The sequence below is a fragment of the Aspergillus pseudonomiae genome (assembly GCF_009193645.1).
Source record: "Aspergillus pseudonomiae strain CBS 119388 unplaced genomic scaffold BDV37scaffold_46, whole genome shotgun sequence".
Classification (NCBI taxonomy): domain Eukaryota; kingdom Fungi; phylum Ascomycota; class Eurotiomycetes; order Eurotiales; family Aspergillaceae; genus Aspergillus; species Aspergillus pseudonomiae.
In genome coordinates, this window is record NW_022476038.1 from 179,448 (window position 1) to 201,814 (window position 22,367).

At 49.5% G+C, this 22,367-nt stretch overlaps 8 protein-coding genes across 8 annotated transcripts; 3 read left to right on the forward strand and 5 right to left on the reverse strand.

The window, feature by feature from the left end:
• Positions 1 to 2,116: 2,116 nt before the first annotated feature.
• Positions 2,117 to 3,372, reverse strand: BDV37DRAFT_272572 (glycoside hydrolase 5 family protein; the record flags this gene model as incomplete). The annotated part of the gene is made up of 3 exons (XM_032084893.1): positions 2,117 to 2,418; positions 2,468 to 2,596; positions 2,643 to 3,372. The coding sequence occupies 3 exons, from the start codon at positions 3,370 to 3,372 to the stop codon at positions 2,117 to 2,119; spliced, it is 1,161 nt and encodes a 386-aa protein (XP_031940177.1).
• Positions 3,373 to 5,460: 2,088 nt separating this feature from the next.
• Positions 5,461 to 6,696, forward strand: BDV37DRAFT_272573 (uncharacterized protein; the record flags this gene model as incomplete). The annotated part of the gene is made up of 2 exons (XM_032084894.1): positions 5,461 to 6,113; positions 6,174 to 6,696. 2 exons carry the CDS (start codon positions 5,461 to 5,463, stop codon positions 6,694 to 6,696), a joined length of 1,176 nt encoding a protein of 391 aa, XP_031940178.1.
• Positions 6,697 to 7,449: 753 nt separating this feature from the next.
• On the forward strand, positions 7,450 to 10,072 carry BDV37DRAFT_152381 (proline permease PrnB). Its single transcript, XM_032079004.1, has one exon. The coding sequence runs from the start codon at positions 7,942 to 7,944 to the stop codon at positions 9,598 to 9,600; it is 1,659 nt and encodes a 552-aa protein (XP_031940179.1). The 5' UTR covers positions 7,450 to 7,941; the 3' UTR covers positions 9,601 to 10,072.
• Positions 10,073 to 10,490: 418 nt separating this feature from the next.
• On the forward strand, positions 10,491 to 15,540 carry BDV37DRAFT_284356 (uncharacterized protein; the record flags this gene model as incomplete). Its single annotated transcript, XM_032087483.1, has 3 exons — positions 10,491 to 12,033; positions 12,078 to 12,232; positions 12,277 to 15,540. 3 exons carry the CDS (start codon positions 10,491 to 10,493, stop codon positions 15,538 to 15,540), a joined length of 4,962 nt encoding a protein of 1,653 aa, XP_031940180.1.
• Positions 15,541 to 15,613: 73 nt separating this feature from the next.
• Positions 15,614 to 17,886, reverse strand: BDV37DRAFT_152399 (LipA and NB-ARC domain protein). Its single transcript, XM_032079005.1, has one exon. It carries the CDS (start codon positions 17,651 to 17,653, stop codon positions 15,656 to 15,658), a length of 1,998 nt encoding a protein of 665 aa, XP_031940181.1. The 5' UTR covers positions 17,654 to 17,886; the 3' UTR covers positions 15,614 to 15,655.
• A 234-nt stretch (positions 17,887 to 18,120) lies between these two features.
• On the reverse strand, positions 18,121 to 19,064 carry BDV37DRAFT_284358 (SDR family NAD(P)-dependent oxidoreductase; the record flags this gene model as incomplete). Its single annotated transcript, XM_032087484.1, has 2 exons — positions 18,121 to 18,947; positions 19,004 to 19,064. 2 exons carry the CDS (start codon positions 19,062 to 19,064, stop codon positions 18,121 to 18,123), a joined length of 888 nt encoding a protein of 295 aa, XP_031940182.1.
• A 91-nt stretch (positions 19,065 to 19,155) lies between these two features.
• BDV37DRAFT_251778 (putative acetyl xylan esterase (Axe1)) lies at positions 19,156 to 20,400 on the reverse strand. Its single transcript, XM_032082351.1, has 3 exons — positions 19,975 to 20,400; positions 19,832 to 19,925; positions 19,156 to 19,781 (listed from the first exon to the last, which is right to left on the reverse strand). The coding sequence occupies exons 1-3, from the start codon at positions 20,293 to 20,295 to the stop codon at positions 19,678 to 19,680; spliced, it is 519 nt and encodes a 172-aa protein (XP_031940183.1). The 5' UTR covers positions 20,296 to 20,400; the 3' UTR covers positions 19,156 to 19,677.
• A 1,031-nt stretch (positions 20,401 to 21,431) lies between these two features.
• On the reverse strand, positions 21,432 to 21,668 carry BDV37DRAFT_284360 (uncharacterized protein; the record flags this gene model as incomplete). The annotated part of the gene is made up of 2 exons (XM_032087485.1): positions 21,432 to 21,443; positions 21,492 to 21,668. 2 exons carry the CDS (start codon positions 21,666 to 21,668, stop codon positions 21,432 to 21,434), a joined length of 189 nt encoding a protein of 62 aa, XP_031940184.1.
• Positions 21,669 to 22,367: the final 699 nt, after the last annotated feature.

Genomic DNA, 22,367 nt, shown 5'->3' on the forward strand with positions numbered 1-22,367 from the left:
CCAACTCAATGCAATGCAACAACTTACTGAGTATTAAAGCAGTGTTGGATTCTCCCTACTATCCTTCAGGAGACCGACTGACAGCGCCGAGTAACCGTGTCAGCTGAGCTTCACACAACTGCTTTCACGCCGAGAGCTTCACGAGGATAGACACTGTAGCGACTCGTCGGACTAAATGAGAACACAGGAGATGAAAAGGGATAAAAATGGGAATGAGAAGATATAGATTCCGCTGACAACCATGCTCTTCTTTCCTTCGAAGAAACGTTACTGTCTTCCATTCACGCGCGTTGTTGTCTTCGTTGTCTCCCAAGTCTCTTCTCTGACCAGAGAGATTTCCACCTTTTCTATCCTGCTCTTGTGTCCTATTGATATCACTCAATCGGGAAGATATAATCACTAGTTTCCCAATCAGATAGGTACGCATTAGATTCCTTTCCAGTGCACTTCAGATAGTTGGTGCACCCCATTTCGGTCCTCTAGAGCAAGGTGTCGCTTGTTTAACAGCACCTCAAGCTCAGGTATTCCTCACCTGGAACGCCATATAGCGCCTCGATCGGCTCGGTATGTACATATGCTTTTAATATAAAATAATAGTCAAACGAGGCACGCGTACCGAATAGAATCAAATCGGGGGAAATAGTTGTCTTGTTGTTAAAGATTGCCGCCACCTATTTACACCCTCTCTGATTCCTCCCCTTTGTTCCTTCCCTTTCTAATAATGTGTGAAAAAGCGGGAAGAACATATGATATCCAACGATCAGGCTGACTCCAGCTTGGTAGTGAGGCCAGAATGAACTGTGAATGCTCACCAGGCAGAGGCTGCACTCAAAAGCTGTCTCTATCCTGACGTCCGCACTAGCTTCGGAAGTTAGTGTTAGATATTTTCCCACTTCCTCGTCTTCGGTACTACCGGCACTTCGGTCATTTCACAGTAAAGGATATATGTGCCCTAGGCCTCAAAGTATCAACATCTTATTCTGGGTGTGTTCAACCCTTCGATTAACCCTGTTAGAATGGGACAAGAGGAAGAATCCTTTGGTACTGGCGCACTCTTGCGTACTCTGCGATGTTTGAGCTGATCTCCCCCTCAACGCTATTTGCAAAGTTATTCTCCTCTTCGTTGGGGAGTTCGAGCGTTCGGCGAGGTATTATTCCAGTCTTCATAGCCTTTCAAGGCATTATAGAAGGTCAGCAGCCGTGATAACGTATGAAGCTCCTGCGCGCAAGTAGACATAATGATGCATGCTTTTATCTTGTGGTCAATTGAGCAGTGATGCGCATAGACTGAAGCGAAGGATAGATGTGGTAAAGATATGAGAGATAGTGAGCTGAAAATGGCAAAAAGCTTTATATAAGGGTATGATGAATCTGATAAACATTGAATATATGCCGAACGGCAGATATTTGATCACTGAAAAGACAGAATCAGTTAATTTTATGGAGCACATGCGGAGAAGTAACGTCATTAGTAGGGGAATAAATTAACTAGCGGGAAGATCTAAATCTCCACATTGAATAAACCTGACCAGGGAATATACGTCCCCAACCTCACCCCCAAAGCTGGTGGCAGGTGCAAAAGAGTCTCACTCCTGTTCTACTTCTCCACTACATCTCGTACTGCCTTCATAGTATCCAATCAAGTTGTGGAGAGCAAATGAGTGATCAAGAAATTGTATACTTCGTATAATCATCTCCAGGGACATAGGGGCAGAATTGCTTATGATTACAACTACTAGGGTAATATGTGCCATGCAGCTTAGACGTATATGAAGCTGAGCCGATCTCAATATATTCTTGTTTCTTTCACAAATAGCGGTCGATTACTTAAAATCCCGAAGGGGCTATGATGGTTATGCTATCTCACAAGGCTGTGCCATCCCATTCCCCTCTGGTATTACATATAACTTTCGTTGTAACAAATCCACCAGGTGAGAAGGTGTTGCATTACGCACTCAAGGAAATACTACACCGTACATGTGCCGCTAGTGAAGGAATGGGAATTTGAGCGATATCTTAGAGTGAAGTTTGTCTTCATTTGATTTCAAAGATACGTTCGTCAACAAGCACTTTCTTGTACAACTATTTCTTCACCATCTCACATGCGCAGTTCGTATCACTTACGACTATTGATAGCTGCAACATGGTCAGTCACGAGACACTTGAACTCATCGGTTCCGTAGTAGAAGGTGTTGCCATCGTCTGGCGATGGTCCACCGCTCAATTGATCTCCGTATTGCCAGTAGAGGTCAGCAGAAATGGCAGTCGTGTTCAGTGCCGTGTTTTGCCAGGGTTTCTCAACGGCACAATGATCCGAGGTCACTCCGTACTCCTCGAACATGCAAGGCTTTCCAGCCGCCTTGCAGGCTGCCCCGTGCGAGGTGACCCAGCCGTTGCCCCAGTCATTTGTGGTTCCCCCTAATAACATTAGCTTCCACCGTTGGGCTTGCTCTCAATATAAACTTACAGCTGCTGGGATAGAGATGGAAGGTTCCGAAGTCGATCGTGGGAATGGCCAGGTTCTTGGCGAAGTCACTTCCCTCAGAGTATTGGTACGGGTAGCTTCCGTCCGAGCCAGTCTCGAGGCCGAAGCCCTCTGCTTTTGTTAGTTTGTGATACTGGACAAGACCAAACTCACTTACCATCACCAATGCAAACCAAATGCTTCGAGTCCAACGACTTAATATACTGGCTGGTACTCTCGATCCAGTTATACAATACGGTGGTTTCACAGCCCTGGCAACGGGGCTCATTGGCCAATTCCCATGCAAAGATAGCCGAAGAGTCACTGTACCGCGAAATGACGGCCTTGATGTAAGCGCGATAGGCTTCCTGCATGGCGTCGTTGGTGTAGAATTCCTCCTTTGATCCACCGAACGCCTTGACGTACGCATTGATACCACCATAATCATCCCAGAAGTTGACGAAGTTAATGATCAACTTAATACCATGCTTCTCTGCCGAGGAGACCACGTAGTCTAACCGTTGAAGGCCGTCTTCCCCCTCATTGACGGTTGCCGTACCATCCGCCAGAAGATGGTAGTAAACAGAGCCATCAGTGGGCTTCTCGTTGACATCATTGAACCCCCAGACACGAAGGATCTTGAGACCGGATTCCTGCAAGTGACTGAACACGAGATCCACATCATCATTGTTTTTCTGGAATCCAATCCAGTATGAGTTGGAACCGGCAAAGTATCCTGTCTTGCCATCAATCACGAAATTGAGACCTGAAGTGGTAACGAAGGAGCCGGGTGTAGCAGATGGACTCGGACTGGGCGAGACGGTTGAAGATGACGCTTGGGGAAGGGCAAAGGCCAATTGGGCCGACACCAGGCCGGCCGCAGTAAGAAGTGAAGGGCTAAGCTTCATGATTCTTGCTTCGAGTGACAATGCGTTGCTGCTGGCTCTGCACTTCCTGTTTCTGAACGGCAGCCAGCTCCTTGAGGTCCAGGTGTTCTTATAATCTGGAGAAATGCGCGCCCGGTCGACATCCTGGGCCCACATATGTATCGGACGATGCTCCGCTCTTGATCCAGACTACCTAAAACAGCTCCATGTCTCTTTTTGGAACGGACCCAGTTAAGCGCTTGCAAGCAAGATGGTCAAGTCAGATTGCAGGAAATGTTGAAACAGGCGTCATGACAATTTTTCCGACTGGACCCCGTGCAGAAATGTGGGGAAATTAATTAATTAACTCAGCACTGGAGGTGTTTCGGTCCGTGGAGGATGGGGTATAGTGGAGAACGCGAGTCGGGAGTTGAAACCTCGATTCCCTAAGTAGCCGTTGCACGTATAGTCGATTCGCGACGATCTCTATTATCCTGCATGGCACTATGAACTAATCCACTGCGGAGTGTATCTCCGAGTAGCATGATCACAGACCACAGAAATATGTGAGTGATGCGGGAATTATAACCTACTTTTATGCTCCGGGAGTCCGGGGAAAATCAGGTAATTTGGGTTGTTGTACCTGACGATCACATCATTTATGCGGAAAGGCATGTTTCTGTATGCTCCTTTCAGTAGGATTCTCCCTCAATGTCAGTCACACTTCCCTGGGTCGACCGGTCCGATTTTCTCCGCATACCATATTGTGTATCTGCTACGGAAATCTCTTCAATTTCTCTGGATATGGGCTTTGATACGCTAAACGCTTTTAATCCCACACGAAGAACCACGTGTGCAACGAAGTGGAACATGCTGTAGAGGCTAACACCAGGTGTTATGACTCGGTCGCATCTTCCTCCAGAGATCACCATTTAGTTATCGACATGGTCCAACGTCTGAAGTGAGACTATGGACCAAATGTCCTTGCTATGATGAGCAAGCTCACTCAATACAGCATTGGCTGGGTGGGCAACAGCGTAAAGTTACGCGTTTGGTGTCCGACACCTGGTGGCCTGGTAAGGATGTTGATTTAAGAAATCGTAAAGACGGTTTTAGAGGATACAGAATGTATAATTATGTGAGATATCGATGTCCACCCACAATAAAGAGGTATTCTCGTGACAACTTCAGGAGACAGCCCTGCAACGCAGCATCATTAGCTATCCCTGGAAACCTAGCGAAACCTCATTTGCGGTTTAGTAGTACACTATGTAATAGAGTAGTAACTCCTAGTAGTCCGTTGACGGTTTCTGTTCCTTCTTTGTATATTAAAAACAGAGACCTTGCCGTCAGAACTTGGTCGTATGGACAGGACGCGGCAAGGTTTGAGTGGTGATTTCTGCGGGATAAGGGCGATACTCGTAAAGTAATTCTAAGCCAAGCTGTAGAGGGATAGAGATACTTCGCTCTATAGTGTTGCAATGGACAATCTCAGTCGGCTACCCAGCCTGGTACACTTAGACGCATATTGTCACTCTTGATACACCGGTATATGTTAGCGATATGGCCTGACGATGGGTAATGGAAACTTACGGCAGGGTAGTGACTGATGCCGAACAAACAACCCTGGCAGTGTATTCTGAGATGAGCCTGTTGAGGGCTACGTGATGTCCTGTGGCTTTCTCTGAGACTTTCTCAAGATATTACAGTCCACTGTGAATACATATTTAACTAGCAGTAGTATTTCGACTGCTGGGTGGGTCTCTCCGAGTGTGTTTCTGGGTGGAGAATGCGAGAACACAAAGTGGGGAAATGTGTATGGAGTAATCCAGCGCGTGCGGGGCTCAGAATAGGGCAATGTTGACACTTGACAGCCATAGCACTGTGGACTAGCTGAAAGGGCCCCAAGACTTGTAGGCAACTGGGCAGTCTACCCAGACCACCTCTTTTTATATGAACAGGTTCTTGGCAGTGCTTCTGCCTTATGCCAAGGCCCCGTTTATCAGGCAGCAACGATGACATGTGACAGATAACGAATTATCTCATCGCGGCACGGTTTCCAGCCTTAGGATTGACAACCTTTCATTCCACACTCTTATCCAGAGCCCAGATCAGCACTATAGTCATATGATGGGCAAGCTACAGCAGAATTGCGATCTCAATGATCTTCCTCCTCCGTACGAACAGGTCGTCTCAGGGCAACCCTCTTTAGGCAATGTCGACAACGACTCTCTTCCTCCTCTGGCTGGGCCGTCCGCAGCGGCTCTCCCGGTCGCCGAGAATCAAGTACAAGATAATGACAGAGCTGACATAACCGAGCGACCGTCCACGACCATGTCGCCCTTTTTGAGCAAAGATCCCGCCGCACTTCACAGTCTTATCAGTCATGAGGCTCGCATTCCCCCACGACCGTGTCTAAGTGTCCGTGGTGCACACCAAGAGACCCATCCCGACCGAAATGATCGCAAGGAAAATCGCACGGAGTCAGTGGTCGACTTTGACTTCAGGATCAATATGACGAACTATTTGGTGGGAGACCCCGATTGCGATGCGGGCTGGTTTCAGTTGCGCGTAGCGCGGGACGGGGATGGGCAGAAGATATATCGGGGTGGACGATGTCGGTCGCGTACCTGGAAGCGCCACGCAAGAGGGAGAGGTATCAGGCTACCAAGCGTAGAAGACGGCACTGATGCTGAGAATGTCGGGTTGGTCGAGGATGATGCAGGGCCGGATCTCATGGGCTGGTGTGAGCGGTTCTGCCAGGACCCATCGCCTGTCAAATCGTATGTTTGTTGTGTTGACTTCGTTTGCTTAACACATATGATACTAATCTGCTGGTGCAGCTTCACGTTCACCCGGCACATGGAGAACTTCAACTCATCCATCATCCATTCTACTTTAACTTCTCATCTACGGTCCCTCAACTACCAAGGCAACATCGACATCTCCACATCCTTCCCCAACCGGTCGTTTACGGTCTACTCGCCGCATTGGATTAACCGTGCCCGGAACAATAACTTTGTGTACTATACCTGTCTTATTCTTCAACTGTGGCTGATCACCTGGCCGATTATCTGGCTCCTGGAACGCCGGTATGCGGTTGTTGGGTCCGTGTGGCTGTTCTCCCAGGAGGTAGGATCCCAGCACATCTACGCACGGAACCGAGACGAAGCCGGTATCACGGAGGATTTGGCCCCGGTGGTTACCCAGGCCGCATGGGAACGAAGGGTGGACGGCAAGGTCCTTTCTCAGCAGGACATGCGACTTCTCCGGCGGCTTGAGCGTGAGGGTCAAGAGCGTGGCGGAAGAATTTTGGTAGTGAACTGGGATCGGATCAGCGGATGGGGGCGTGACCAGTATACTTGAATCGGACTATCAGCTCGGCCCTATGGACCCTTGGCGAAAGTGGTACAATGGTTATCCTTGGGTTATACTTGGCTTGCGACGCTCGCGTAAACGTGCTTTGATCTCTTTTGAAGATAGCATTTATGAACATTGGATGGACTTATCGTCATCCGGCTCTGTGCGGTATATAACTGGGGGATAAATGAGATTCGCTGACGAAGGGATCTTGTCGCATGCTCCATGATCTCGCACTTCTCATGGGTATGTCCGGTCACCGGCATTGTTGTGCATACCGGCCCGCTATCGAAACCGTTGTCAGTACGCCCTTATTGGACATCACTGGGCGCGATTGCAGAAATCGCGACTAATGCAGAGTGAACCATAAGCGAGATGTCCGTGGGTCTCTCCCGATATGCTTCAGTTTGACGTGCACACGCCCTGACGATTCCATGATAACCACACCCCCAGCATCCGGACCGGTGTCCGGACCGGTGAATTAAGATTTAACTATCCGGGGCAATAAATTAGTCCGCAGAGTGGCGTAGATGAGGGATTCTCATGCAGGTGGTAAGGCTAAAGAAGGTGGTCGTGGTCGGCTCGAGTGATTTGGTTGATATCTCCGGTTTTCACATGGGATCTCTTATCGGGGTTCTCCCTTGGTAGATATGACATGATACTTTCAGCGGACCTGAATGAGTTGAATGCAAATTGATTGTAATGGAATTGACATTATCGCACTGTGTCTCCGGACCCCATTCAACATGAGCCCTTAGAGGAAGCCACGGGGCACTTGGCCATGGACAAGAGCGAGACGAAGGAAGTCAACCACTGATAAGCGTGAACCCTAAAACAAGCCACCTGAGCCTCCCCCTCCAATCACCGGAGGGTCAACACGACAAGTATGCAAATTTCCCCGCATGTTGATTCCTTCTTATCAGCATCCGGTCGCAATTTCCAGTTCATGTCCGCCCAGGTTCTTGGCCGACCCAACCAGTGAGCGCGCGTACCAGCCGAGTTCTTCCCGTGAATGAAGCCAGACTAAGACAAATACGGTGCGAGGTCACTGTATGAAGCTGCCGATAAGGCAACAAATGTTACGCCCGAGACCAGTGGCTTGTTCGTTGCGCTTCTTGGCCCGCATCGTCTTGCGACTTTATAACCGAGGGTGTCCCGCGCGTGGCCTCATCTCTCACTGCTGACCATTTCTCAAAACCAACACATTACTCTGGTTGCTGAATCCTTCCCCCTACTCTGGACTACGGCAACATGGGTTCCGGAGAAAAGCCCACTGTCGCTCCGGCGGCGTCCCATTCCCATGACCCTGAGTCCGGCGATGTCAAGTCGGGCACCATGCAGGCCATGGTGGAGGCCGACCTGCTCGATGAGCGATACATGAATACCCAACGTGGTCTCAAAAATCGACATGTACAGCTGATGGCATTGGGAGGTACAATTGGAACCGGTCTGTTCGTGGGTTCGGGTCAAGCGCTAGTCATTGGTGGGCCATTGTCTCTGCTCCTGGGCTACACCTTCATCTCCGCACTCATTTATGCGATCGTCACTGGAATCGCCGAAGTCGGTGCCTACATGCCAGTCCACGGTGGCACCATGAGCTATCATGGTTTTCGCTATGTCTCACGGAGCTTGGGCTTCGCCATGGGATACCTGTACTGGTACTCGTTAGCGATTCTGGCAGCCTATGAAATCGTCGCCGCGTCCATGGTCATCGAGTACTGGCCTACTAGCGTCCATATCGCCGTCTGGATTACCATCATGCTAGTGGTCATTGTGGCACTCAACTTTCTTCCGGTCGGTGCCTACGGAGAGAGCGAATTCTGGTTTGCCGGGATCAAAATCATCACCCTCATCGGCCTTCTCCTCCTCTCCTTCATCCTCTTCTGGGGCGGCGGTCCGAACCGTCAGCGTCTCGGCTTTCATTACTGGAAAGACCCCGGTGTCATGAACACATACTTGGTCAGTGGGGATCGTGGTCGCTTTGTCGGTCTCTTACAATGCATCGTCAAGAGTGCTATCGCGTTCCTCTTTGCCCCCGAACTCGTGGTGATCAGTGGCGGTGAGATGGAATCCCCGCGCCGGAACATCCCTAAGGTTGCACGTCGCTATATCTACCGGCTCGTCATCTTCTACTTCCTAGGTTCGCTTGCGATTGGCGTCATCTGCCCGTCCAACGCCGCGGAGTTGGTAAACGGCGATGGCCACGATGCCTCCTCCTCCCCCTTCGTCGTCGCGATTGCCAACGCCGGAATTCCCGCACTGAATCACATCGTCAATGCGGCCATCCTCACGTCTGCCTGGTCGGCCGGAAACTCCTTCCTCTACATGTCGTCCCGCTCACTCTACAGTCTGGCGGTATCGGGCAATGCCCCCAGCATCTTCAAAGCCTGCAACCGGTGGGGTGTCCCTTACTACGCGGTCGGCGTCTCTTCCCTCTTCCTCTTTCTCGCATACCTCTCTGTAGGGAGCGGCAGCAACACCGTCTTTAACTGGCTGATCAACTTCACCAACACCTCCGGGTTTATCAGTTGGACCTGCTGCGGCATCATCTACATCCGGTGGAACAAGGCCATCAACGTGCAAGGCATCGAGAAGCCCTACCGCTCCGTCATGCAGCCCTATGGCATGTATATCGGCATGGGTGGCGCCATTTTCTTGGCTCTCATCAACGGCTTCACTTGCTTCTTCCCATCGGAATGGTCCGCATCCAACTTCTTCACCGCCTACATCGGCATTCCCGCCTTCCTCGTCTTATACGCCGGTCACCGGATTTTGTTCTGGCAGGATCCATGGGCGTGGCGACCAGAAGAGGTGGACTTGCAAACAGGATTACAGGAGATTTTGGCGGCAGAGAAACCACCCCGACCGAGGGATACATGGGGCAGGAAGCTGATGGCGCTGATCGAATGATTTTATCGCGGCTCATTCTCCTAATTTCGGGATTCTCGTTAGGAATTGCCTGCCTATATGCAAGCGTAGTTTAATATCTCCATAGCTATGTTTCCGCTCTCAATGATACCAACTCAATGCATTATTGTTTTACTATCGTCACCTGCGACAGATAAGGCGCTTATTACGTATGCGATTCGTTATGATATGCGTGACCCACCTGCCCCATCATCTTATCTTGATAAAGTTGTCCCTTTCTCGGCATGTTTTTGGTACCTACGTGGGGCGTTTATTTTAGTTTGTGGACTTTTGTTCTTCCAGCGGAGATTGATTCCTCAGGTACCGTCGGAGGGGTCTTTTGACTGTAGATGAGCCAGCACTACTAATAGGTGATTATTGCGTAATATCAACCAAGATTAATGCTGGAATTCATATGCACCGAGAGCCGTGCAGCCCCTACCTTAGCAGCTTACACTACGCAGTAAATACTACCCAGAGAAGAGACGCTCACAGCAAATATATATTGGCGGCTACAGAGCGGTAACTTGGAGTAAGCCCCGCAAGCTTTTGGAAAACGTTGGGAGAAAACTGTCCCAATTTAACATCACTGTTATCGCGCTGAGAAAACGCTTTTACTTAACTTGTCTTCAATAGAAAAAATAACCAGTCGTTTAAAAGAGAGGTGACTGACGACAATAAACAACCCTTTGCAAACAGATGCAAAATGTGCAAATGATACAAATAAATGTAGGACCTCGGAACCTTCCCGAAAGAGAGTCCGACATCCAAGCAAGAGGAAAATACATAATCCGACGCCATAACAGTATACCTGATGTTGAGCCACTAGTACATATTTAGACGGTCGCAGTCCAGAGCATACAATACACAATAGTTGTCAGACAACAATTATCATGGATGTGAATATTGCATTTCAGCCAAAAACTCTCCTTCGACATGAATTCCCAGCTCTAGCATCGCATTTTCACAGCCTCATTCAGGATCAGTCGTCGGTTGAGCAGGTCCATGAACTCAACCGTCGCTTGCTAGAACTGACATACCAGGAGGCTCTGCCTCCTGCCATATATGGCGTTTGGCTACCGATTGCCTTGCGGGTTGTTCCGGACGTACTGCAAGCTGCCATTCAGGACCCAGTCTCTCATGGCGTGCGTGAGGCCGGCATTCGTGCCTTGGCGCGTGCCTTCCATAGCAAGGAATGGAAAGCACAAGGGTGGGATGCCCTTGGTGGCGCGGAGGGGATCAGGGATCTTCTCACTGAACTTTCTGTAAGGGAAATCGTTCTGGTGTTTAAATCCATTGCAACATGTCGGCATGTGGCCGAGCCGGAGATTCTATCGACTTGCGTGGAAGATCTCATTCGTCTCTTACAGCGTGAGAGTCCATCTCGGTTGTCACCATCTCTTCTGCGACCTTTGTATCCATTGTGCAGTTCTACTTTCCTGAAGGACTTGCTGTCAGGCCTGCCGGAGGGGCCCTCGTTAGTGTCGGTGGTTCAGAAATTAGGTCGATTGCACGCGGATCTTGTGCAGCAGGTTGCTGTCGGCCACATTTCAGTACCTCTGGAAGCACAAGTGAGAGTATTGAAAGACCGAGTACATGATTTGATTGATTCTCCCAAACCCTATACTCCTCTGCTCGCAAGGGACCTCCCATCCGATATGCCTCCCGGACTAGTCTTCTGCTTAGACCTGTATCATGTGATGTCTGAGAATTTCCTACTCGCCACCAGGGTGGGAGGGGCTCGGGAGGAGTACATAAAGAAGGCACTGAGGCTCGCATGCCGGAAGAATCTGCCATCCAATTACATCACAATATTTCTTCAACATATGGCCCCGCTTTGGTTGCGGTTGATGCGTACCCTGTTGGATGACTCTCTACCTGAGCCCCTGTTTCAGGAGGTTATCGGCTGCTGGTCTATAGCTCGATGCGGGACGACTGGTACTGCTACTGAATCGACAGTGAAACGGTTTACAAGGAGCAATAATAGGTCGCGGCCAACCAGAGATGACGAGATGGCTTTAGAGTCAATACTGAAGCGTTTGATAAACTCCACGGCAGATCCAAGAGAGAACCTGAAGGATGCTCGTCCCCTTCTCGAGGCTAAGCTATTGGAACACATTGCGCCATCAGAAAGACTTGCATTTATTAGATTGGTTTGTCAACATTCTGAGCAGTTGAGGTTTGACATTGATATGTCTCCTCCGTCTGAGCGAGAAAAAAAGCTCGTTCCCATATGGCACTTTGAGACTCTACGTGTACTACCGGATACAGACGGACAACGCTTGTTTGACAGAATGCTGGCCATTCATGGTTGTGAGGAATTCATACCCACACCGCCAGAAGTGCAGACTCTAAGCTGGACCGACCAGTGCCTTTTGAAAATCGGCTGGGAAGCACGAGCCGCACACACTGACGACCTTCCATTTTCTCACAAGGGTATGTTAGGTTCTATGCTTAGTGAATCAGGCTAATGTGAGTAGTTATCAGGGAGATGCAGGAAGAGGCCAGGCGAGGAAGAGATCATGAACATCGATTAAAATGGGCGGGTGTGGCTGTTGACGCTGCTCTTGCGACTTCCTCCGCAGACATCTTTACTTCGGTGGTCCAGTGGACACAGAGATTCTTGCGTGATCCGGTTTGTCAAGCCTGCCGTTGCTTTAACCTTGCTAACCCAGGTAGCTCGTATTTCCGGATTTGCTGAAGGACAAAATACTAGGCTCTGAGGTCGCCAGCTTTATCTCATGTGTTGATATTAGCCCAGCCTGCAGACCGACATCTATATCGCAGCTCAGTGACGTTGTACAAGGGGCAAACAAGTCATTAGATAATGTCCTCGAGCTCGTGCTCCTTGCGAGCCAAGAACCAGGCGGTAAAAAAAGGTCAATAAACCGGCTGCTCAACTTTATATCGAAGATTGTAGAAAGCCGAATAAGAGGGTTGAAACAGTATCAACCACTTGATAGCCAGTCAGAGGTTGCAAATGTGCTCCTGAACCCTCTTATTCCACTATTCCTGGCATACGAGTGCATCGTGCAGCCTGACGAAGAACCAATAACGAACAAGAACAGGTTAAAAGGCCTACTGGCAAACTTGGAATGTCCAGCCCAACCGGCGGAAGCTGCTATTATGTTTATAGACAACCTTGCAGAGAGAAGAGACAGACTGTGGCAAAAGACACGCACCAACACTGATATTGCTATCAGCCGCCTTGGGAAGGGCTGGCCGAAGGGGCTCCCGATCCAGTACCTTGTTCCTGGCACACGATGGGCGCACTACGCGTTACAGTATACAACCGCAGCACCTTATCTCCGGAGTAGACTGGAAAATGTTATGAAGGCTCCCTTCCATGACACATTGACGCCTAAACCTGAACTAGATGTCATGCCCAGTGATGAGTGGGTCGACAGTTTGCGCTACGCTATTGAATCCTACGTTGGTATAGGAGAAGAGAAAAACAAAACGAGTCTTGTAAGCCTTTTTCAATACTACAAATCTGAGCTGGAGAACTTTGTGGCTGGAAACCAGCAGCATTTTGAGCAGCTACAGATGTTTCGACAATGGCTTCGCGGTTTGGCTGAAACAATGGAGGCCCCTGAGGCAGCAGCAATCATTGATCAGGATCAATATACTCGGACACCAAATACTAGATTTCTTGACCAAGACCCTAGATCTCATGGTATGTTTGTGTGGGACCCTAGATATGAATGTTGTGAGGAAGAGGCGGACGAAGAGCCAACGGATATCCCTGTCACATTGCTGTATTGTCGCATGTATGAGGAGATACCCACGTCTCAGACTGTCCCATTCCCGCAGGACGAAGCTGTGGTTGATCCACTGTCGGTTTGGACTCTGGATCGGACGTCTCCAACCAAGCTTGACAAGCCGTTTTTAGAATGCCAAGAGGCAGTGATTTTGTCCTCTATACTCTTCCTACATACCAACGAGGATCGAAGGCCACTCGTCTCCAGCCCTTTCCCCAACAGCGCATCCATGAGATATCCACGGGTTTCACTGGATGACCGCTTCATGATGTACGCAAAAGAGGATAGCAGTACTGCTGGGAAGAGAGCCACACAAGCGCTGAAAAAGTTCATCAAGGCAGTCCCGGCTAGGTTGCTACGAGATTTGGTAATGTCTCTACTAGATACGGCCGAAGACCTGTCTCCAAAGTCAACCTCTTATGGGACGGTTCTGGCCGGTGTGACTGATATTATTGTCCTCTTAGGGCTTTCCGATCGACCGGAACTAGCTGTTGATGTTGTAAACCGAGTGATACAAAGTCTTCCCGATGCATCATCATATCACAGACACATGAGATTGATAGGCCTTGGCCGGAGACTTCAACCAGGCCGGGCCAAAGACTTCATTGAACAATTCGCGAAGTTTGTTACGGACGGCCTCGAACAGAATAAAAAACAGTACAACCAGAGTACTTCAGACAACAGCGAAACTGCAGATCAGCCAAAGCATTTCGTCAAAATTACCACCGTTAAAATGCTAGGCGAGATCCTCGCAGAAGCAGCATTTCTCCCAACTACGATGAACGTGTCTGTGCTGCAGAACCTATTCAACAAAAGTCATCATATTGATGTTCGGGCGCGGGTAGTATCTGCGGCCCTGTGTCTCTTTGACAAAGCGTTCGATACAAAGGTGATCTTCAGCACTATCGCCGGTTTCGCCTCCCAAGTCGTAGGGCCCAGAGAAGCAGAGCCGACCAGTGAAGCGGAATGGATAGATGCGGAGAACGGCGGTAAACTTCCCACTGTTTCGTTGACAGATGAGCGTCCAGCCCTTGACTTGTTCGTCAAGACCGCGTACCATAGACTTCCTAAGGAATACATGGCAGAGTACGTACAGAAGATTCTGCTCCCGCTGGTGGACGAGTCAGCCCGTCAGCACAAGCGATGGATGAAGGTCTTTCTCAGTCGTACCGTCGCGGACATGAGTGTACTCAAGACCGTTGACTTTGGGCCATTCCATATCCAAATAATTGATGAGATCCTGGGTAAGTGGAAAGAATATCTGCCAGCGTCCTTCCTCCGCCGCCGCCGCGACTACGCACTATCCTGCATCCATCAGCTGGAGCTAGAGAGAGTCACCCAAGCGATCGCGAAGCGGGACCCCGGATATAGACAGACAAACGCAGGAAAACACTGGAGCCAATACATAGACTCCTGTCGCACCTGGCAGCCGTTGGGCCATTTAAAGAACCTTCTCGGTGAACCTGTAAAATCAAAGGTCCCCGATGGAATTACCATCGAGAGTCTAGCAACGGAGTATGTCGAGCGAGCGGCCATCATTGCAAGACATCCTATCAAATTCGCGTCGGAACAGGGCAAATTCGTTGTCTCGACGGACGTGATTATGGATGCATTAGAATCCCTTCTGGTTAAGACTCGTGGGTATTGGGAAACGGAATACGAAAGCCAGCACCAGTTGCTTTATCAGAAGCTCTTGGAAGAGATCGCAGCTGATGTAGAATCCCTCCGGACCGAGGAATGGCGGAATAGCATAGATCGCCAACCCGTGGTACTTCCGTCGTGGCTGGAATTGCAGGTCACCATCCTTCCCTCGCCAAAGGTAAACCCGTTGGTTGAGGAGCCGCACAAAGAATTTGTGCGTCGTGTGCTGCTGCTTGTGGAGAGTTGTGCAGAGGAACCGGCCTTTCTGGCGGAATTCAAGCTCCTGGAAGAGGCAATGGAAACTGCTCAGCATGCGGAAATATTGTCCTGTGCCTTGCTCCTCGGAAATGGGCCTGTGAGTGAACATACCTCGTTGTATGGTACGTTGAGGATCCAGTTGGCACAAAATCTGGTTTCGCGTCTCGATCCAGCGGAGCTGGAGCTCAATGATGAAGTCAAGGCCATGTTGAGGAAATGGAAGACAAGTCCTAGTGAATATGTCCGAGGTGTTGGATGGAGGTTTGATAATACAGTGCCCTGAGTGTACGTTATTATTATTAGGTAGCTATCTGTCCATAGTACTGTCCAGACAGGTAGATGGCTAGTATACAATTGTTCATATATAATACAAAGGAATATACAACAACAAAGATCGACTATCGAACAATATAAAACCCATTAACCTCCACCTGTCGATCCCGCATCTCCGCCGTCGCCGACCGAACCCCAAGCCAATGGAGCGGCACTTTTTCAACCATCTTCTCCGCCCGCGTCCTTGCATTCTCCACGCCCTCTCTCGTGCGACCAACCCAGCCTACCTGCCGCTCAGGACCACCAACCACCTCCGGTGCCCAAGCCGGATGCTCAAGTATCCCCTGCACACAATCAATGTCACACGCATCCGCCAGTATCTCCGCCTCGGCTGCCCTCTCTCGCGCAACGACAAGATCTTTCTCCGTCATCCCAGACGGAGACGGAAGGGGGATATCCGGCCGCAGAAAACACATGACACGGATTTGCACCCTGCTTGAAGTCGGGATGTGGACTTCGTCGATGAACCGGAGGAGAGTTACTTTTTGCATCGCTGAGCTTAGGTTCACCCTGCCCTGGTATGATGGGTTTAAGGGACTGATGGAGAGGATTGTTGGGTACCAGGGGCTTTTCTGACTTTGGGTTTGGAGGTCCGGTGGGTTGGATGGTGTCAGATGTGCTGTGTCGGGGTTGTAAGGAGTGTATGGTGAACTTGGAAACTGAGTAGGTGACTTAGGAGGTGTATTTGACGGTCTCCTGTCGAAGTCGTAGCGTGCCCAGGCGAGGAAATACCCCCGTAGTTTGTCCAGTACTGTATCCGGGACTTTGGTAAGTGTGTACCGCGGGGTTTCGCCGAATGGTCCCTGAGTTTCGGGCTGAGTGCGCGCTTTAAAGTCCATCGGGAAGGGGGACTGCGGGCCGTTTTCCAGCGCCGCGGCCTTTTGGTATTCTTGGATTTGTCTGGCTCGACTTTCCGTCTCATCGGCGGGGGCTGAATCATCGTTGCCTCTGTGGTTTCTCATGCGCGCGACGCGATCTTCCGCCCCGCTTAGAGAGTATGCTGTTTCTGCTGCCGTTTGTGTGATTGTGCCTGGTTTATAGGGCGACAATCTATTTGAGACGGCCGATGTAACTGGGTTTAGGATCGCCTGTGCCGCTGTTTGGGCGTATGTACTTAGGACCATTGCGCCGACCTCGAGGGGCATGGTTGATAGACTTGCGCCGCGCAGTGAGCTGGGGTCTAGCGAGGTACTGAGGACCCTGAAGACGGGACTCGAACAGAGGACCTTTTTCTTCGCGGATTGACAGAGGTTCAGTTGGAAGTAGCCGTCGCCTGCCTCGGCGGGGATTCTTGCGACGATGGTCTCGCGGAGTTTGTGGCTTAGTAGCTTTGACGGCGCCTTTTTGCGGAATTTGTTAATGTCTCTTTGCCAGGCGCGCTCATCGCCCGGAGACACTTGGTTTGCGCGAAGTGCGAATGACGGCGTCACGTCTAGCCAGTCATCTGTTAGCCGGAAGAGAGCCTTGGCTTTCATGCCTGTTTTCCCGGTCCAGCCGCGGCTTTGGAGGAAGTATGTTCTGTCTGCGGGGAGAGGTGTATCTGAGAAAATGGATATGGCGATGGAGGTCGTGCTCCCGCGGTAGAAGACTATGCCATGGGAGTGTCGGAGGATTGTGTAGTGGCGGGTTGATTCGGTCGGGTGCGCGATTAGACCGCCTAGGAAGTGGGAGACTTCGCCGTAGGCCTTTTGGATGGCGTTTGGGCCCGGGGGAGGGAGGGAGGTGGCGGAGCGGGCGAGGGCGGATGGCGGATTGCGCAGGTTGGGGGTGCTTTTGTGGTTGCGGAGGGGTGGGGTTGAAAGGCTTGTTTGGAGGGGTGGTCGGAGATTGATTGATGATTTTGGTACTGGAGGTGCGACATTGGGACCTTGGTAGTAGGGCGGTGGTGGTCCATATGGTTCGGGGGGTCTTCCATGGCTGGTGGTTGGTCTCAGTGTTGGTGTTGTTGTGTTTGATGTCCTTCCGCTGGAGGTTTGTGGGCGTGGTGCGGTGGTTAGGATAATGCCCGTTTCTTGCGGAGGCAAGGCGACGGGTTTGCGCTTGATAGATTGGTGGTTGGCCATTGTTGCATTTTGGTTGTCATTGACCCTGTTTCATAGAGTTTGCAGTGGTTGTTGTCTGTTGCTGTATGGATGATGAAAAGGAGAAAGTTGGGTGCCAGCGGAAGTGATTGGCGTTGATAAGATAAGAAACGTCATGATTCATGATGTCGATCTGGGGATTGTAGTAGCTTCTCATTGGTGGAACATGCTTAGTCAGACAGAGTTATGCACAGTTAGGCATAATAAATGCATTTGATGATCTATGGGCCAGACAGGGTGAATGGCTGTTGGTCTTGTGAGGATAATATGACTCTTCCATGCTGGGAAATGGAAATGTATAGATGCTCTCTCTTTGCCCACGCCTCACTAGTCAATCTTTAGGGCTCACGTAGTCATCGCGAGCACTCTATAACTCACTATAATATATATCGTGGCATAAGCTTACTAGTCAGACGACAGACAAACCATATATATAATGGCCGACAAGCCTATCTGACAACCGCCGCTCGGCCTCCATCAAGCAAGATTGTCTCCCCATTCAAGTATCCCCCTGACCGACTCGTCATCCACAGTATCGTACCGGCAATATCCTCATCGCTGCCTGCCCGAGTGATAGGAATGAAATCAGACGTAAAAGACTCGTCTGAGATTCCACGCCCTGACACTCCATTTCTCTCAAATAGATGTTTCGAGAGGTCACTATAGAACAAGCCTGGGGCCACACCATTGACACGGATCCGGTATGGCGCGAGCTGGGCCGCAAACACCTTCACTAAATGCAGTAGAGCGGCCTTCGAGAATGAATATGCTAGACTCGATGGACGATTTACTATTGCCGATATGGAACTGGTCACAATCACTTGCGGATGCGGTAGTGCAAGCTCATTGGAATCTTGTTGTGGGCGGCGCTTGTTTGCCTCGTCTAGCAGCGGCAGAAACGCCAAAATGGTGTAGTGTGTGCCGGTAACGTTGACGTCCAGAGCCTCGGAGAAGTCGATCATTCGATGACCCCAGTGATGGTCGCGAAATTCAGTCAGGGTTGGAGGGGACCCGTCTGGTTTTGGCGGTAAAAGGGCCGATGGACCGTTGGTGCCGCTATTCGCAAATAGAAGGTCGATGTGCGAAGTCTGGGCCGCTACGGTGCGGTATGCATTTTCTAGAGATTCTTGCGAGGTTATGTCTGTGACAATGGGAATGATGGAATGATTCGTCGCTTGAGCGGCTGTTTCATGGAGTGGTTGCTCACGACGCCCGAGGATAAAAACTTTGGCGGCGTTGTTGACATCTAGAGCAAGGGCAATGGCCCGTCCGAGGCCTGTATCTGTTAGTATCATACTGAGATGTAGGGATACTACTACCTGCCTGTTCCACCGCCTGTAATGACGGCGACGATACCTTGGACAGAGAAGAGATTAGATGCATGGAGGGACATTGTCACGATATCATCAGCTTTGGAATTAACTCAAGGAACATAGAGAATGAGTTGGGCCTGGTAAATGGTGGGGTTGGTAATGGATGCCTTGGGCATGCAGTGCTGCATGTGATGTATCACATTTCTCGGTGCCCTCCATAATCAAACACGTGTACCGACGCTATCATCCAGGACATACTCTTGTAGAAATGCATAGAATATTGAGAACATTCTCTTAAAGTGCAGAACTTAGTTGATGCTATTAGGTCTGATCAAGAGCACAGCTGGATAATTATCTCTAGCTATGTAGATGAGCAGCGCCAATCCTCCACAACGGATAGCTGTATTGGCGTCAGTAATGTCTGCCCTCCACTCAGCATTCTCACCACTTCTTAACCCCATCATAAAATCATCATGTGACCACTGTCACATTGTTGCATTAACTCTCGAAAGCACAAAACGTGTCGCGTCGTCCTTGTATTTCACCGCGTATCTTCTATGAACCCCGAACCAAAACCCCGACGCGCAGTATATGTCGCCCTCATCGCAATACGACCGCCGAATGAAGTCGTATTTGGTGCACACTGTGTTGTTCACGCGCGGGAACTTCTGGCTCTACATATTAGTTGTAGCTCTAGTTCGGAGAGGAAAGTCGAACCCCGGTGTTCTTGCTTGTGCCGAAGTCATACGGAAGACTTGGGACAAATGTAGGATCCCCCATTGAAACCGCTGCGATAACTGTAGACCGGTAAGTAGCTAACTTTGTTATGAGACTGACGCTCACCTACTCCTTGCACCCAGGTGATCGTGAATTGGAGGGATAGGTGGAAAATCCCTCTCGACTATGGAGCCGCAAAGAATGTCACCGATGATATGAGCACCCTGACTGCTGTTAGCAAAGAAAACGAAATGGCCAAAATGAACAACTAGCCTGAGAGTATCCTAGAAGCACAATCTTTGAATCCGGACAATGTGACGTATAGTTAATGATAGCAGTGACCATAGCCTTGTCCCCAGCGAACACCGACGAATGATATCGCCAGATATCGCCATATGCCGGATACTGGAGCGCTTCCGAGTCAGAACTTGGGAGTTTTTGTTTGATATAATCAGCTAGCTCTTTCAAACGACCTTCCCCTGGCCAGGCGCTACTCTGTCGGGCAACGATCATGTGGATCTTGACGCACGGAGAGGGCTGAGTGGCAAAAGCAAGACAAATGAAACTGAGTAGCACAAGGAGGACTGGATTCATTTTGTTCGGATACTTGAGTGATGTGATCAAGTGGAGGGTGATAGGATGCGGTTCTATTGAATCTGTTCCGAGCAACTGGAGGCGGAAGGGGAAGCTTGAAGCATCCACATCCTTTCTCAATAGGTGTAGTAGTTCCTGAGGCCATGAATTACCTTTTTAAGCCAGATCACACTAATACTACTAATAAGGCCACTAGTAGTTTCAACAACAACTGCAGCTACGTAGTAGTTTATGAGTAGAAATATTTCGTCATATTTGTATTTCCTTTGCTTGATTTATCTAGTCACCAGCACTATCGCACAACATAAATTCAACTGAGACCGAATCGTGTTAGAGTACTATAGTATACATAAGAAATCAACGAGAAAAATTCGGGAATTACAATCAACAGAAGAGGGAAACTTTGTATATAATAGCCTATCATACGTTATTTTATTAACATGACCGTAGTTAGCTCCGGTAAATCTGACTACATATGAATGGCTGAGCTGGAGATTTCCTGATAGCCGTATAATGCTCGCTGTTGGCTAAGTTATCGGAATAATGGAAATAGACAATAAACAAGCAACGAAAGAAAATAGACAAAACAGCGTGCAAACAAAGAAAGAAGAGCATGCAACTAGTCATAGGCTTGAGCGTCTTTGTGATGGGCACATTCGATTTCCAGGTGTCTTCTATGCCATGCATGGGCAACAAGGCCCGCCCGGTTTCTCACCACCATATGGCAGTCACAGCACATGTACCAGATTGGAGAAAGATGGCATCTTCTGACATGCGCCTTGAACCTATCGTACCCAAATTGAACGGAGCTCGGCCCCTCACAAGGGCGCCATGGGCACTTGAATGGCCTGGGACAATGCACTTGGTAGATATGGTCCAGAATGTCCTGTGGGTTCTGAAAGGTCCCACATCGACTTCCATCTGGATATATGCAAGAGTATGGTGGAGGATGCTCCACGCACATCATGATATAAGCTACCACTTTGGTAAGTGTGATATTATGGTCCTTTCCATCGTCGACCCAAATCGCCTTATCGACCTCCTGAATATGGCCTACAACGTGAGCCTCAATGTCATCATCACTAAACCACCGGTCTGGACACCAAGGGCAGAAACATAGTGCCTCAAAGCCTGTGCTAGGGATATTTCTAAGTATGGTTAGCAGACCAATCTTCATGGCAGCAATTTATACAAACATGCCGATGTGTAGTGGAAGGCCACTCGGGTAATGGCTGATAACTCGGCGGAACACTGTCTGCCTCATAGCATTGGTCAATTGAGCTCTCAAATAGCGCTTGGCCCCCGTCATAGATACTAGTATCTGGCTCAACAGTGTTGAGCACATACTTAATGCTCATGCGGTTGATAGACATTGCGTCAATGACAAATAACAGAAGCCTGTGTTCGAAAAGAATTGGGTAAGTCCCAGAGAGGCCTTTTTCATGATTATTATGAGATATTGTCACGTCGAAGGGGAACTAAAGGAGCTGATAAGGTTAATGCGACTAGCTCTTATTATATATCATAGGCCTTGTGCTATTTGTCTCAAGTCCTGTTCGGCAATTTGACTATTCATTGTCACAATGTGGTCTGGTAAACTCCAGGGAAGACCCAGCAATGTATGGTATTATCATTCCTTTTGCAGTGACAACCCAAGTCCAGCAAAGTTAGAGAGATCTAAGCTCCCCATATGCTGAGCTACAAGCAATGCCGCAACTAATATAGTAATGCTTCAGAAAGCATCACTGCCGCATGTGCTCTACTGTATCGCCATGCGTGTAAGTCCCCACAGCCCCGGATGACTAACTACAAAAATAGCTTACTGCTCTTCGTTGTATGATAAGAAGTTCCTGGGTAGCCTGCTTACGTGGTGATAGAGCAAACGCCATAGTCAAGCAGGCTTTGCTGGCGGCTTGTCTCCTACACAGACGAAGCATTCAACCGAATTAAGCTGCAGGAAACTCCCTAGCTCTATTGGCATATCCCTATCGTTGATTGAAAATGTGCTTGATGTTGGTAGATTCCAAAGCCGTATTAAGCGTACCAAGAGCAAAGCTCTTTTTCAAACACGG

Bases quoted from the DNA above. Each gene is read 5' to 3' on its own strand.
- BDV37DRAFT_251778 (XM_032082351.1), bottom strand. From the start codon at position 20,295: ATGAATCCAGTCCTCCTTGTGCTACTCAGTTTCATTTGTCTTGCTTTT. The intron at 19,926-19,974 runs GCTAGTTGTTCA...AACAGCAGTCAG, and splicing joins TGCTTCTAGGATACTCTCAG to GGTGCTCATATCATCGGTGA. The intron at 19,782-19,831 runs GTAGGTGAGCGT...ACCGGTCTACAG, and splicing joins CGATCACCTGGGTGCAAGGA to TTATCGCAGCGGTTTCAATG.
- BDV37DRAFT_152399 (XM_032079005.1), bottom strand. From the start codon at position 17,653: ATGGCCAACCACCAATCTATCAAGCGCAAACCCGTCGCCTTGCCTCCG.
- BDV37DRAFT_152381 (XM_032079004.1), top strand. From the start codon at position 7,942: ATGGGTTCCGGAGAAAAGCCCACTGTCGCTCCGGCGGCGTCCCATTCC.